General features: G+C 38.0%; 1 protein-coding gene across 4 annotated transcripts in view; it reads right to left on the bottom strand.

Annotated features, from left to right (window-relative positions):
• Nucleotides 1-14,877, bottom strand: part of LOC121518767 (serine/threonine-protein kinase PAK 3) — a 66,845-nt gene that overhangs the window by 6,477 nt on the left and 45,491 nt on the right. For all 4 annotated transcript variants that reach the window (XM_041801350.1, XM_041801353.1, XM_041801351.1 and 1 more), the window contains 9 exons: nucleotides 11,849-12,004; nucleotides 11,592-11,766; nucleotides 9,099-9,162; nucleotides 6,270-6,318; nucleotides 6,036-6,148; nucleotides 4,444-4,561; nucleotides 4,181-4,280; nucleotides 1,161-1,357; nucleotides 288-425 (listed from right to left, as the gene is read on the bottom strand). In XM_041801350.1, the coding sequence (XP_041657284.1) occupies nucleotides 288-425; nucleotides 1,161-1,357; nucleotides 4,181-4,280; nucleotides 4,444-4,561; nucleotides 6,036-6,148; nucleotides 6,270-6,318; nucleotides 9,099-9,162; nucleotides 11,592-11,766; nucleotides 11,849-12,004 (1,110 nt within the window). The remainder of the gene's footprint in view (nucleotides 1-287; nucleotides 426-1,160; nucleotides 1,358-4,180; nucleotides 4,281-4,443; nucleotides 4,562-6,035; nucleotides 6,149-6,269; nucleotides 6,319-9,098; nucleotides 9,163-11,591; nucleotides 11,767-11,848; nucleotides 12,005-14,877) is intronic.

Below are 14,877 nucleotides of genomic sequence, written 5' to 3'. Positions count from 1 at the left end.
GGATGTTAAAAAGTAGCATTATATGAAGACTGCACTCTCTGGAGATGTTTTTTAAAATTTTGTTATCTGTCTTGCTCTCACACTGACTCACCCATACTCCTTACAGATATTGTACCTGAAGGGTGGCAGAGCAAAGGGTAAAAAACACAATTTGACCTTGAGCATGCCTGCACATGGAGCTTTTCAAGAGCCTTGTTTAGGTGTGAAACAGCCAAAACTTTCTGGTTGTAATCACTTCTATATTTAAAGCTACAGGATATCGTATGAAGGACAATGCATGAATTTACCTGGAGCAGCTCCTTAGCAGAGCCTCTGCGGTCCACGTCCATCTCCAGACAACGGTTGAGGAAGTCTCTGAACACGGACGACAGCCTCTCTGGGTTCTGCAGCTCTGGAGTGCCGTTTGTAGCGATCAGATACAGTGCCTAAAAACACGGAGGAAATCATCCATACACATCTTTATGTTTGCCCAAAACCCACTGAAGTTTCCTTTATTTGTAATGATGTGGAGCTACAGCAATATTCCTAATAACAACAAATAAAAAGGACAATACAAAGAAAAAACAATTGCACACTGATCTTTTTTCGTCCACAAGTTAAATAACGTGTTGTGCATTGTAGATATAGCTTCAGAATAACATGAAGCCCATATTAAGTTCAGACAACTTAACCTATCAGATCTTTATTCTTTACAGCTGCAGAAGGGGAGCTCTGTTCTACACGACTTTTCTCATCCTATAATTTCTTGGTTTCAGCTTCTTTGCTCTGGCTTTCAGTTTGTTGCTCCTGAGGGGAGAATAAAACGCTACAGAAACACTTTAGTACCTGCAGCTAGAGCACTTCTGAACAAAACTGGCACAAGACGATGCACTTTAACTTTAGAAGGAGATTTTAAATTTAAGAGTGGGTTTCTTTGAAAACACTATCAGGACTTTTTCAATCACTGGTGTCTGTTTAACATTTTAATGATAGTTTGAAATTTTCCTGGATGTGTCTTGAACTGTGAATTTGTATTTGCCTGCACAACAAATTTGCCTTGTTAGTGCTAATAGAGATACACTTAAACTTGAATTGACTGAGTTCGGTAGAACGCTGAGGTCAAGTGGGATAATAAATGATGCACTGTATAAACATGAAATTATAACCATTTCATTTCTCACCCTGAGTGGATTCTCATTCAGGTATGGCGGTTCTCCCTCCACCATCTCTATCGCCATGATTCCTAGAGACCAGATATCCACTTTGGGGCCGTAAGCCTTCCGGGTCACCACCTCCGGCGCCATCCAGTATGGCGTTCCAACCATCGTGCTGCGCTTGTTCTGCTCAGGGGTGATCTGAGCACAGAAGCCGAAGTCGGCTGCAGAGGGAGACGGGGGGAAGTTAAAGCGGTGTATAATTGTCCTTATTTCTATTCCACTTTATTGCATATAATGTCATTTTTTGTTTTGTTCATATTTGATCTGAGTTATCTCTTTCTCGGCAAGCACGTACCTGGAGCTAGTAGACAGAACTACACTGTTACCATCCAATTTAACAGTAAACACATTTTATATTACAGTGTGGCTTATACACCTGCAGTGAGTTTCAGTCAAGGCCTATGAACTATGTATTAAAGATGATTGCTAACATCTAAAATAAAAATATACCTCTCCTTTCATATTCATGATTCTCGAATGAAAATGTTAGCTAAGAAATGTTTATTTGCAGTTAATGGGTAGTCAAACTATTTTTCAACTATACATATATCATATGATACACTTTTCTGTCCTCTTAGGGAAATTTGTCGTGTATTCCAAATATGGTCTGATGTTTGCTCAACCTTCATTAGATCTCTAAGAATCAGTGAAGGTATGCCTTGATTTTTTCACAGTAAATACAAAGAATGGCAATGGCAGAATAAAAAAAAATTAAAATGTGAAGGTAGAGCGGTTTTGTTGGCATATTACACATCACTTCAAGTGTGGAAAGTTTTCATGCAGAATGTTCCATGTGAATGTAACGGAGAAGCAAAAGCATTTTTTCCCAAATGAGGTGTGGTCTCTGGGATTTTGAGCATCAGTCAGGTACAACAAAGTGTTTATCATAAAACAGACGTGATAGAAAAATTATGTACAGCAACATTTTGCCAATTGAGGCTTTTAAAAACGTCTGTCATGTCTCATGTTTCAGGTTCCTCCAGATTTTTAGTATCCAATGATTTTTCAGTGTCTTTGTAGTTTCTTATTCATCAGGTGGTAAAAAAAAAGGTTGTCAGATTCTTGAGGTTTATACCACTTACAGCCCGAATGAACCTTTGTTCTTGAAAGGCAATACATGCTTACATTGCAAAACCTAAAATTGTAATAAGTATATTTGTCTGGTTTCTAGCCAGAAATATCTCATTACATTTATTATAACCCACATTTTCTTGACAGGTGCAGATAAAAATCTTATTTCAAGATATAAAAAACAAAAATATGCCCTGAATTGCATTAAAAGGGGAACCCTAAGAGCTCCACAGGCTATTTTGCCACTTTTCTTTTGACAATATAACCCAAATGTACACCATGCTCATGTTTGGTATCCATTTTTCCTGCACTACCTCAACTTTATGAAATGAAATAAATTTTTACATTTATCTTACTGTTGTAGATATAGGATGACAAAAAAAACCAACTCCCCAAAAATGAATTTTTAAAAACTGTTATTTAAAATCATATATTGTCATTTTTAAAAAGATATTTGCTGAAATTACAAAAAAAAAAAAAAATAGCAGTGCCAGTCCTGTACAGTATTGTCCCCTGCCCCCTATGTGTAAATGGAATTCCTGCATCAAATTCAAATGATCATATTTCCTGTTTTACTTAACCTGTTGACATCAAACAAAAAAAGAAAGAAAGCTTAAATATCACACTTTCCACACTAAGTGGTAGCAATGCAAAACATGGCTTTGTTTTCATGCTGTCATGTTACAAAAATAAGCGGATGATGAAATCACGCCGGCATGATCATGGACCCCTAAGTTCAAATAATCTGGCAACGTGGCACAAACACAGGACAGAGGTAATTTTGGCAGCTATTTTTATTTTTTTATGAATTAATTAACTAATTAATTATTTAAATGTATGTATTTATTAATATTCTTTATATACATCTTTATCTAGTGTGTTATTTGTGAAAATGTGCCAAGGGCTGAGGACTTGGATCTGATTATTTTTTTAAGTATAATTACTATTATTATTGTGTTAAATACATCTTTTTTGGCTCAATTTGTTTTGTTTTCTGAAAAAAACAGGAACAGGAAGTCTTGTGGCCAAGCTGTGATGTGAAATGTTATGGCTCTGTTCTTAATTAAAATTTAAATAAAAAAATAAAAATAAACTGGAGAAAATACAGAAATACCCCTGATTACTCTCTACCCTATTATTATATGCACAGTGGGGAAATATCAGGTTTTTAATGTTCAACAGTCCAGCACTAACATTTTAGTCTCAGACTAAACAGATTGACACCAGCCCAACTACTGTATGATCCATCAGGATGACTTTCAAGCCCCAAGATCAGATTGAAATTGGTGAAGATGCCTTTAAGCAGTAAAATGCCATCACTGCTCTGGACATGGATATTATGGTGAGTAGGATCTGAGTATGCTTGGAGAACCTGGTAAAGTTTGAGAAATCTCATGGTGTTAATAACACCCTGGATACCGAGAAGTCTGACTCTAGTCTGAGAGGAGGAGACTTAAATACTTATTGTGGGAAGCTTTCTGCTTTCCACCTATGAACCTTTGATCTAAGTGCTGAACCAATGTTATTTTATTTCCATTTATGATGAATGTTAAAAGACAAGATGCTCTAGTAACTTCACGGTGGCAGATCCACCTGGCCTGTTGATGGTCATGTCTGGCCAAAGTATTTGAAATACTAGAAAATCACTGAAATTGAAATGTCTATAAAAACGATTTAGCCCACCCCCTTTCAAGGCACATAGGTTTAGTACACTTGCTGAACTGGCTGCTTTTTTACTTCTTACAAATAATTCAGGCCTTATTCTTTGCTTTTCCTACTGAAATAAGAGTCTATTTGGACTTGTTGAGGGAAAGTGGCTTTGTAAGTTTAAAGAGATGTTTCTGACAAAAAATACACTTTGTAAGACTTTAATCTTTGCAGGGTAAATGTTTAAACAAAAAATGAATACTTACTGAGCTTGACAGATCCGTCCATACCCAAGAGGATGTTATCGCTCTTTATATCTCTGTGGATCACCTGGTTGGAGTGTAGGAAGTCTAGGGCTTGGAGACACTGCAGGGAGAGAGAAGAAGCTTAAAAACAGGCCATATAAAGACACTGCCATGACAGAAGATGATTGACCGGGGAGTTTTACAAACATTTGACTATAAGGGCTACGCTTTCATGCTAGTAGAATCAGTTTTGGTGTTGCTGATGTCTAAACTTGGCTTCTTACCTCTCTGCAGACTGCAGCGATCTGGCCCTCATCCATGCAGGTCTCAGTCACTACATCTGTCAACGAACCACCAGCTAAATACTCCATCACCACCCATAGCTCGTCTCCTACCAAGTAACTGAAAAAGAAACACAGATGGGAAACCGTTTGATTATTTAAATTCAAAATCTATCCCTAGCATGGTTTTCTGTTCACTCATTTTCACAAATCAGTAATCAAATCACTCAGAGACACTTTCAATGGAGACTTACAGCAGCATGTTCATAGTTTATGATGTACTCTGTGTTTTATGATGCAGAGTCAGTTACAGCACACAGCAGGTGCTCATGCATGTAAAGGGCAGGTGTGAACAACAGCAGAGAGATCAGGGTAATTAAATCGGAGCTTATTGAAACAGGTGCTTAAAACGATCCAAACTGAATGCTTATGTAGCTAAACTGAAAAGTTTCAAACACTAGGGGGCGGTAATGTTCCTTTGAGGACTGCTGCCTGCAGTTTAAAGGCAGGAGGGGGGAAGAAGAAAGAGATGAAGAGGAAGAAAAAAGGATCTGCAAAGCAGGCTCAGAGGATCCCTCAATGTCACTATGGAAACGGCATGAATTGACCTTGAACTCTGAGTTCTGACCACAAATCAGTCGCTACGGGCAAATTAACATCTGATATATTCACACCGCTGCATCAGTTATAGCCTTAAACCATGGAAGAAAAACAAAAATGCTAAAATATCTGACACAAGATACAAACACACTGCGGTAACTGTGCTGCTTGATAGTGTTAGGTCTTTGAGTGAAGCTTTTGTTTCCCTTTTTGATCTAAATGTGATGGAGAAATATCACTTTTGTTTAAACTATTAGCAATAACAGCCTGAAACAAAGTCATCAGCACTTGATGCTTAAATAATTGCTCTTTATCATGAAAAATACCATTTTCTATTCATATTTATTTTAATTTTCTGCTTTAATTTTGAGAATTTGTTGCTTTCTTTTACTGTTAGTGCACATGAAATTGAATTTCTCTGAGTTTTCTGTCAGTCTCACAAGATAATCTGTTTTCTAAGGAGTTAGTCAAGGCACCAAATTTTTTTAATGGCTTTAAATCTAGATTTAGGTTGGAAAAAAAAACAAAAACCAAAGCTATATTTTGCAGTGTTGGGTGAAATCCTGACTGCACCATCTTTATCACGGTTATGAAGAACATTTATAGTTTTACTGTTTTCTACCAGCAGTGTGATGATATCCAGATGGGGAGGGCTTTAGACTTTCTCTATAGAAGACAAAAAAGACTTTACATAAGCAGACACTTCAGCTATACACCTCTAACTACCTGACAAAAAGGCATCCAGGGGTGGCGTAGCTATTTAAAATCTGACGGCTGTATAGAAATGTGGCTGCCGATGGTGAAGAGCTAGGGACTTCACTTGTGACAGAAGCAGATTTTAAAATGAAATGTGGTACAAGCATAGACACTGATCAAGAATGACCACCCCCCCAACCTGCCTTGAACATCTTTTCACCCCATTGCTCGCTGAGGCCCCCCACATTGATTTTATATTAATTCTCTCTTTCAAACATGGCCCTGCGTGTGAAACTGACCTGTCCAGGTAGTTGACAATGTTGGAGTTTTTGTTTTCCCTCATCACCAGGATCTCGTTGATGATCAACTCTTTTTTGGGCTGTTGTTGCAGGTTCATCTGCTTGATGGCCACCTGAGAAAACAGATGAGGAATGTGTTGCTCGGAGAACAAGTGAGCCCGCTGGCTTAGCAGGGAGGAAGAGAAAACATACAGCCTGTGAATGTTGTACTATAAACATGAGAATCTGACTTACCTCTTGGCCTGTTGCTATGTCGATGGCGGTGTACACAGTGCCAGACGCTCTGATGAAACACAAGATCAAATCACATTATTTATAGACAGTCTCTGTGTGAAATGAACCACCCATAGATGCTCATGATTTAGGGATATGTTTAGTAATTTAGCCTACAACTGAACACCTCATATACCTCTGTGATAGAGACAGACCATTTCAACCACGCTTGAGATTTCACAGTATGTTATTGAAAGAAAACACTTAAACAAAATCAACAGTTAACTGTTAATGATTTATCAGTTAATTGTAGAAAGATGCCCACTGTTTATCAGAAAGTCTTCTGCAAAAATGTGCCCTTTCTGGTTCTGTTTGTAGGTGTGTGTGTGAATAAAATTAACATTTTTATACTATAGTATACAGTAAGAAACCTCTTCTAGTCTGCTAATAAAATCTTTTCACTTTGGTATTTCATACGCAGAAAATGAAAACTGGTTAAGAAAACCACAAGAAGACATTTTCTTCAGACCACAAATAATGCAATCATTTACAAACAACTGAATTCTTTGGCTGAAACTCCAATTTTTTTTTCTTCATCAATAGACAATGCCTTAAAATGCATGCTGTCACAGGTCAAGTCAAACTCAAACTTCCTACACAAAACACTGCTGTACAGGTGTAATTTATAATTCTTTTGTGCATGTATAATTTCTAATTCTAGTTTTTGATTTAAACTGAACATAAGATAAAGTGTCTAATTATTTGTATGATGATTGGCATAACCTAATAGCAATGTGAAAGAGTGGTGGAGGGCATGCCAAGATGGATGAAAGAAGATAAAAACTTCATATCTTGCTGTTTTAACCACTTGTCATTTTCTGCAAATAAAATACAAACATGAGAATCCTTTATTTGAATGTTGTGAAATCCATTGTTAAGGTGCAAGAATCAGCCCTTGTTAAACCAATGACCAAAGCTGTAGGGGTTTTTCATCCTTAAGTATAATTTATAAAAACCTTGCAGCATTTTCTACATAGATGCAGAAGATATCAACGACATAATTAAAGATATCACTTGAGAAATGAATTTCTCAGGGTTTGTCGTTCCCAGCTCTGTGTTCACAATGAGGTGCCAGCATTTCTTTCAGCTTGTTAATGTTCCACTCTGTAGCTCCAACATGCTTCATACTTTTTTCCCCCACATGAGCCCCTCCCTGTATAACTGAAGCCAGCAGGTGGGGGGATGGAGACAGCCCCTTCCCCTCAAAGACGTTGTTTATAAAGGGAAGAATGGGAGAGTTTCCTAGCTGGAGTACAATTCAAAGAGAACAAATGCAATTCTCAAACTGAAGAAAATACGTTTTCTGTTTTTTTTTTTTCTGAATTGAGAACAAAATCAACTTCGGCTGCATACCTGAATAGAGATCTGTCGTACAAGTAGCCAAACCTTTGTTAAATTCGCAGACTAAAACTATGACCAAAAAATAATTGCTGAAAATAAACAGTAAAGACTGCTTGTTGAAACAAGTTTTATGTGTCTAATACTTCCTGAACCAGTAATACCATAACCTAAAAGGAGACTTTTGAGTCCTGACTTTTTTTCCTCTGTTTGGGAAGACTAGACTAGCTAAAAATAGATATTTGGTGACAAAAACTGACTAAAAGTAAGATTACGTTTAATCAAGGAGATTAAAACAAGACAAAAATATAAGTTAGTTTTTGGTGGATATTAAAAATCCATATTTTATTTTATTATTTTATGTATTATTTTTCCATTTTGGGCAAATCCATCAAAATGCATCAGCTGTAGAGAGCAGGGATTCCAGGTTTGGGAGGTAGAACACAGGATTTGGTTAAAGGTTCAGGGAAAGGACAATAAATCCTTTGAATAAAAGTAAAGACTAAACTGTAAGGGCTTTTTATTGACTAAAACTGGACTAAAATGTTACTGAGTTTAAATTATGAAGGGTAGACGTGACTAAAATGTGACTAAAACTAAAGAATATTTTAATCTTCAGACTAAGACTAAAATTTAAAATGGCAGAAAAAAATGAATACTGGGCTACACCAAGTTAGAACAGGAGAGGGGAAGCTGTGTGCTGAGGTACAGTGTCTGTGTGTTTAAAATATATTTAATAAAAACATCACAAGCTTTAGTTTTAATAACGTCATAAAAATATTGCAGCACAGCAGCATCATAAAAATAGCTAACTTCTTATTGGTTAAAAACTGATAGTAATCTGTGCCCCAGAAACATATCTGTTATTAAATAACCTGAGCAGTTCTGAGCATACAAAGCTGGTCAAAGGAATGGTATGCAGCCAATCTCTCCTTATTTGGAGGTGAAACTCCTGATACTCAAAAACCTTGAGCTTTGATTTAAAGCCTGTGGTATTTCTCTCTTTCTCTTGTTGTCAGCTTCACCTGCGTCCTATCAGAAGCTCTGAATAATGAAGTACAGTTCCTGGGACTAATAAGCAGACAGTTATCTCCTGTTTCAGATAGCAGCTTCCTGATCAAATATAGAAACAGAGAGCGTGAACAGATAAGAAGTACACAGTTTTATCTGCTTTGCGGATGTGGGGTGAACAGGGGGAGTGAGAGGAGAGCAGCAGCATTTAAAAACTGAAAGACAAGAAGAGAGAGTGAGAGAGAGAGGCTGAGCTAATCTGGCTCTTGGCCATTTCAGGATACACTTCTCATTTCCTCTCTTCTTACTTTCTCCTCAGTCATTCAACCTCACCCTCCCTGGTCACTGCAGCTCCCTCTCTCCTGCAGAGAGCGACTGATCCTTAAAATCGTTTCATTTCAATAACTGTGACCGCTGCTTCCTGATCATGGACAGACTTACCCTTGTCCTATTTTCTCGAAGCGTGTGTACTTCTTTTTGGGATCCCCCACGCTCACGATACTCCCTGAGTCAGAGAGAAAACACATCAAGATAAATAATGATAGAGCTTGAGCCTGTGTGGGCGCACACAGCCATGACGGCTTTCATACAAACACACAGAATACATCACTGCAAAACCTTTTCTGCTCTTCTATTTCAGATGTGTGCAGCTACTCTGAGTTCATCTCTACTTCTAGCATCTGCAAGATACTGATCTGAAGCTGTCAAGGGAAGGCTACAATCAATAGAAACAGAAAAAAGACCTTTCTGCCTAAATTTGATTACATCTGTGCTTCCTGTTCCTTTTTATTTTTAATCATTTTCTAAGCATACAAATTCACAGCTCTGAAAGTAAAACCAGACACTGAAAACCAAATATCAGGGGTGGAAAGAGTACAAAAACATCTTGTTAAAGAAAAGAACAGCTAGTTTGATTGAACTTGACTTAACTTTTCTCTTAAAATTAACTAACAAAAATAAAATCACTGATCTATACCACTATATAAAAGTAAAAATGATTCACTTTGGAGGGAATGGAGACTCTCTCTCATTATGTTCTACTGACCTTCGTGTGACAATAAACTGAACCACTCCATATGGACAAAAGTACTTGGCCATACTTGTTAATTATTGAATTCAGGTGTCACAGGTGTATGAAATCAAACCCTTAGCCATTCTCCAGTCATTTTTGATACAAAATGTGTCAATCTGAAGAGCTCAGTGACTTCAAGCTTGGGACTGTGATGGATGCCACCTTTGCAATAAGATGGTTCATTAAATTTCATCTCTGCTGAATATCCCACAGTCAGCTGTAAGTGATATTATTAGAAAGCGGAAACGTTTAGGAACAACAGCAACACGAAGCATAAGAAACACGTAAAATCACAGAGTGGGGTCAACACCTTCTACAAAAGCCACCAGTGCTCTCCTGATTCCATAGCTGAAGAGTTCTGAACTTCCACTGGCTGAACTGTGCAGCAGGAGCTTCATGGAAACCCTTTCCATGGGTAAGCAGCTGTATGCAAAGCTCACATCATCAAGTCCAATGCCAAGCATTGGATGGAGTGGTGTAAAGCACACTGACACTGGACCATAGAGCAGTGGGAACACGTTCTCTGGAGTGTCAAATCACACTTCTCTGTTTGGCAGTTAGATGGGCGATCTGGGTTCAGCAGATGCCAGAAGAACATGACCTGCCTGACTGCATTGTGCCAACTGTGAAGTTTGCAGGAAGAGGGATAATAGTATGGGGCTGTTTTTCAGGGTTTGAGCTAGGCCCCTTATCTCCTGTGAAGGACAATCTTAATGCTTCAGCAGACTAGAAAATTTGGACAATGCAATGCTTCCTACTGTGTGGCAACAGTTTAGGGAAGGCCCTATTCTATTCCAACATGGCTGTGCCCCAGTGCACAAAACAATGACTATAAGGTTTGTTTGATGACTTTGGTGAGGAAGAAATTGACTGGCCCACACAGAACCCTAACCTCAAACCCATCAAGCACCTTTGGGATGAACTGGAACAGAGATTAGAAGTCAGGTCAACATCAGTGCATGAGCTCATAAATGCTCTACAGATGAATGGGCACAAATTCCCACAGAAACACTCCAAAATCTTGTGGAAAGCTGTCCAAGAAAACGAGAGGCTGTAATAGCTGCAAAGGGAGCCAACTCCATATTATAGAAAAAACATGTATGTGAAATACCCTTCTGGTATAATGGACAGGCTTCTGATTACTTTGGTCATATAGTGTAGCTTTAAATAGTTGCCATAGTAACCATCTATACAGCCTACATGATTCAGGCTTGGGGGAACTGGAGCCAATCCCAGCTGTCAAGAGGGCAAGAGACAGAAACACAATAACAGATGCTATGTAGTCCAAGCACAATACTTTCAACAACATACGCTTATGCTAAAATAAAAGAGCAGATCTTAAAAACTACACAAAAAAGTAAAAGTGCACAAAGGAGCCACTCAATGAAAGTAAGTAAATGTATTTTGAAGAGTTCCACCCCTGTCAGGCATCCAGCTGTTCCTTTAAAGCATACACACAGTAAATATGTTTACATTGGTGACCAGTTCTTTGCAACTACTTCTGTGCATTTTGAACTGTTTAATGTATGACTGGGGTTTTTAAAAAAAGCATGCCTTGCCAGGATACCTATATCACAGCAGTGGTGACAGATATAAAAATAACTATCTAGATATGATATGATAGAGATTTGACTATCGATATCAGTCTGTCTCATTAACATATCAAAACTTCTAAAAAAGAGCTTTCAATTAAATATGAAATGATTTTATAGCAGATTAAGGTTCAAGGATAGACTTAAACATTCATTTATGGAAATATAACTGGACAGTTAATTAACAAAAAAAAATATGGGAAAATAAATTCTGACTGCAAGTGTCTTCTCAGTAATTCAAAATACGAACACAGCCCTGACTTCACTCACTAAGTCTCTCCAAGATCTCCTCATCTGTCATTTTGGACTTCTTCCTCTGGCGGTCAGTGTTACGGTACATAGTGTTGGACGTGTTCTCCGGCTGGACTTGGGACTCTGGAGGGGTCGGTACTTCTTTCACAGGGGTGGGGGGCTTTGGTGGATCCATTACAGAGCGTGTGTAAATCTACAAGGGTGGAAAAAAAAAATTAAATGCCGAATATTCCCTTTTGCAGCTGAATGATCAAAAAAATATTTAAAAAACTCACAGATTTGGTGTGCTCGGGCCGAGGTGCAATGACCGGAGGCAGCTCGTCGTCATCATCCTCTTCTTCCTCTTCCTCCTCCTCTTCCTCTTCCTCCTCATCCTCTTCTTCTGACACAGGGGGAGCGATGGGGGGCTCTGACGATGATGTTTTGGCTCCCTGGAGGGCAGAGATGTAAGTAAGTGTGGAATCATGTGGCATGTAGCAGCAGGGATTGAGTAGGGTGTGTGCAGAGTCTAAAAATTTTCCCAACACTAAAGGCAATAATCGCTTTATCTTTGAGAGGCTGTTAACACTGTAAACATCCTGCAAACCTAAATACAGACATGTATACGGTTTGAAGTAAGTTTAAAGTCCATGTAAAGCAGAAATCAGACTTAAAGCCAACCAGAGAGTCAGTCCTGCATTTCATTTCTCTACCCTAGACATTCTTGAACTAAAAAGGTTTTACACTCTGATTTTAATCTGTTGTTGATGTTTATCTCTCATGCTATTGTTTTTAATATTTGGTGTTTCTTTGTACGATTCTGTTGGTTAATAATCTGCTCTGACTTGATATATGTTATGTGAAGCACTTTGTTACTTGTATTAAAAAGTGCAATCAAATAAATATTATCATTATATTAGATATGTAAGGAAAAGAAGTAATAAATGTGTAAAAACTGGGGGCTATATTTTTCTGACTTATGGATCTAAAGTCCAGTTCAAACCAGAGACTTGCAACAAGAAGAGCTGAAACTCACTGCTGCTTGTGGCAGGCAACTCTGCAACATTTTAACAGCTGATGCAGTGCACCTATGCAACTGGGAGAGACGATGAATCGCTTCTGTAGAAATGACTGTAATAGTAAGCAATTTATTTTGGAAGTTACTGCGCAATAAATCTGTCTCTACAAGAAGGGCAGTACTGCACATTCACGGCTTTTTTTCTGTATTTCTGTCCTCATGGTAATTTGTAAAATTAGGTTTCTGCATGAGAAAGATTCATCACTATTTCCCCTTCGTAGCATGGTAGTGTTATTTCATGCCACATATAAACAAAATGCTTTGCTAGCTCAGTTTTGTAATGACTACGATATCTACATGGACAGATTTAGCCACAACAGCCTTGAATTTCTCATATCTTAGCTAGTATAGTGCTGTGTCCTGCTTACGTGCACAGCTGAAGGACGGGACAGGTGTGTTCATCAGGCCGAAGTTTCCGTGACAAAAACTTTATTTAAAATAAAGTAGACGTAATCATTTCCAAAATAAATCACATGGTCTCCCATTTAATATTTATTTGCTTATAACTTACAACAACAACTGCAATTTAACAAAGTGAATTGCAGGAAATGCCATCAGCCAGGCTGATCTGAAAGGCAACAGCTCGGTTCATACAGCCCCAACTGTCCCCATCAGTGACCTCAAATATTTATCTGCATTAGTAATCTTTGATCTGAACCGGACCAGAAAATTTTCCATCACTTTAAAGTTCAGGTTTGTTTGTCTGGGGCTGAACGGGGGGATTAATGATGCACTGGGCTTCTTCAGCACAATCCAACCCTCCAGAGCTACAATAATACAAAAGAAAGGAGCACTTTAGCCTCTTAATTTCCCCTGATCACAAGTTCCAGCATTACAGTCTGTAGATTTGCTAGCTAGTCAAGACTTTATTCCATGAGTGCATCTTCCCTGGATGCCAAAATTTGAAGAAGCAGTCAGCCTTTTCAAAATCCCTCAAGATGAAAGGGTCAGTGTTCTATAGTTTTAAGTCTGGCTCTGGTGGCCAATACTGCAGTCAGAGAGATCCTGTACTAGTGCATTGTGCATTAACTTGTAAAAATGTGATATACTTTTAATAACCCTACTTCCTGGAATAATCTGCTACATTCTGTGATATTCTTCATTTTTATTTTAGTTGTTACTTTTTACTTTAAATTTTAGTTTATTTTTTGTATGTTTTAATCAGTTTTAGCATCAGTTTTAGTGCTTTTTCAGTATTGGGGATACTTGTCAGGGGCAGGACCTTAGAAGGACCAGAAAAAGTAAAAATACAATTTTTAAAAGTACATCCAAAGAGGCGACTCTTCAGGCCTGGGTGTGCTTGGCAGTCAGTCTGCTGCTGTCAAAGACTGTAACTAAGGAGATTTGGTCTTTATGGTTTTTTAGTTAGTTTTGTAAGGATAGAATAATGTTTTACCAGAGAAATTGACACTGTGTTATGACATGCATTATACAAATACATAGAAAACCATGCACTTTATTTCAAAATGTATTTAGGATGTCTTTCATGGAAGGTGGCAGAACATAACAAAATGTGGGTATAATTACATAATGAGGTAATATTTGATATTTTGTCGAGTTATTACATGATGCACAGTTATTAGATAATCTGCTGTTACACACCCTCCTTTGTCTGGCCATTTTTTGACGGTTGAAAGAGGCATGTTTTTCCCATGAGTGGGAGTGGTTTTGGCATCAAATGAAGATGCCCATAGCATCCCAGAGTAGAGATTACTGCTTAAAGTTTCACCGTTTTGAAACTTAATTTCATATATTTGGCAATTTTTCATGACTGAAAGTTGACCAGGTGGTTACTGACATAGTTTTCAGTTGCATGAAAATTAAAAACACATTTTTTATTCCTTTACATGGACTTTAAGAAGATAAATCACAGCTGAAATACACAGTAGGTACAGTGCATTCAGGAAGTATTCAGACAACATTCACTTTTTTTCAGTTTTGTTTTGTTGCAGTCTGATGATATAATAGAAAAAAATATTCTTTATTCTTGTTAATCAACACCCTTTGTGTTTTTGCAATGAGGAGAGGTTTCTGTCAAGCCACATCAGTGGAAGGGTGCAGTGATGATTGTTCTTCTGGAACTTTGTCCCATCTCCACACAGGATCTCTGGAGCTCAGTTAGAGTGACCTTCAGGTTCTCTCTCTCTTACTGAAGCCTTTCTCCCTCCATTGCTCAGTTTGACCTGATGACCAGCTCCTGGAAAAAGTCCTGGTTGTGCCAAACTTCTTCCCTTTGAGAATTATGGA

This window comes from Cheilinus undulatus, linkage group 12 (genome assembly GCF_018320785.1).
Source record: "Cheilinus undulatus linkage group 12, ASM1832078v1, whole genome shotgun sequence".
NCBI lineage: Eukaryota > Metazoa > Chordata > Actinopteri > Labriformes > Labridae > Cheilinus > Cheilinus undulatus.
Note: the sequence above shows the minus strand (reverse complement) of the source record. Positions and strands in the feature narration are given on the sequence as shown.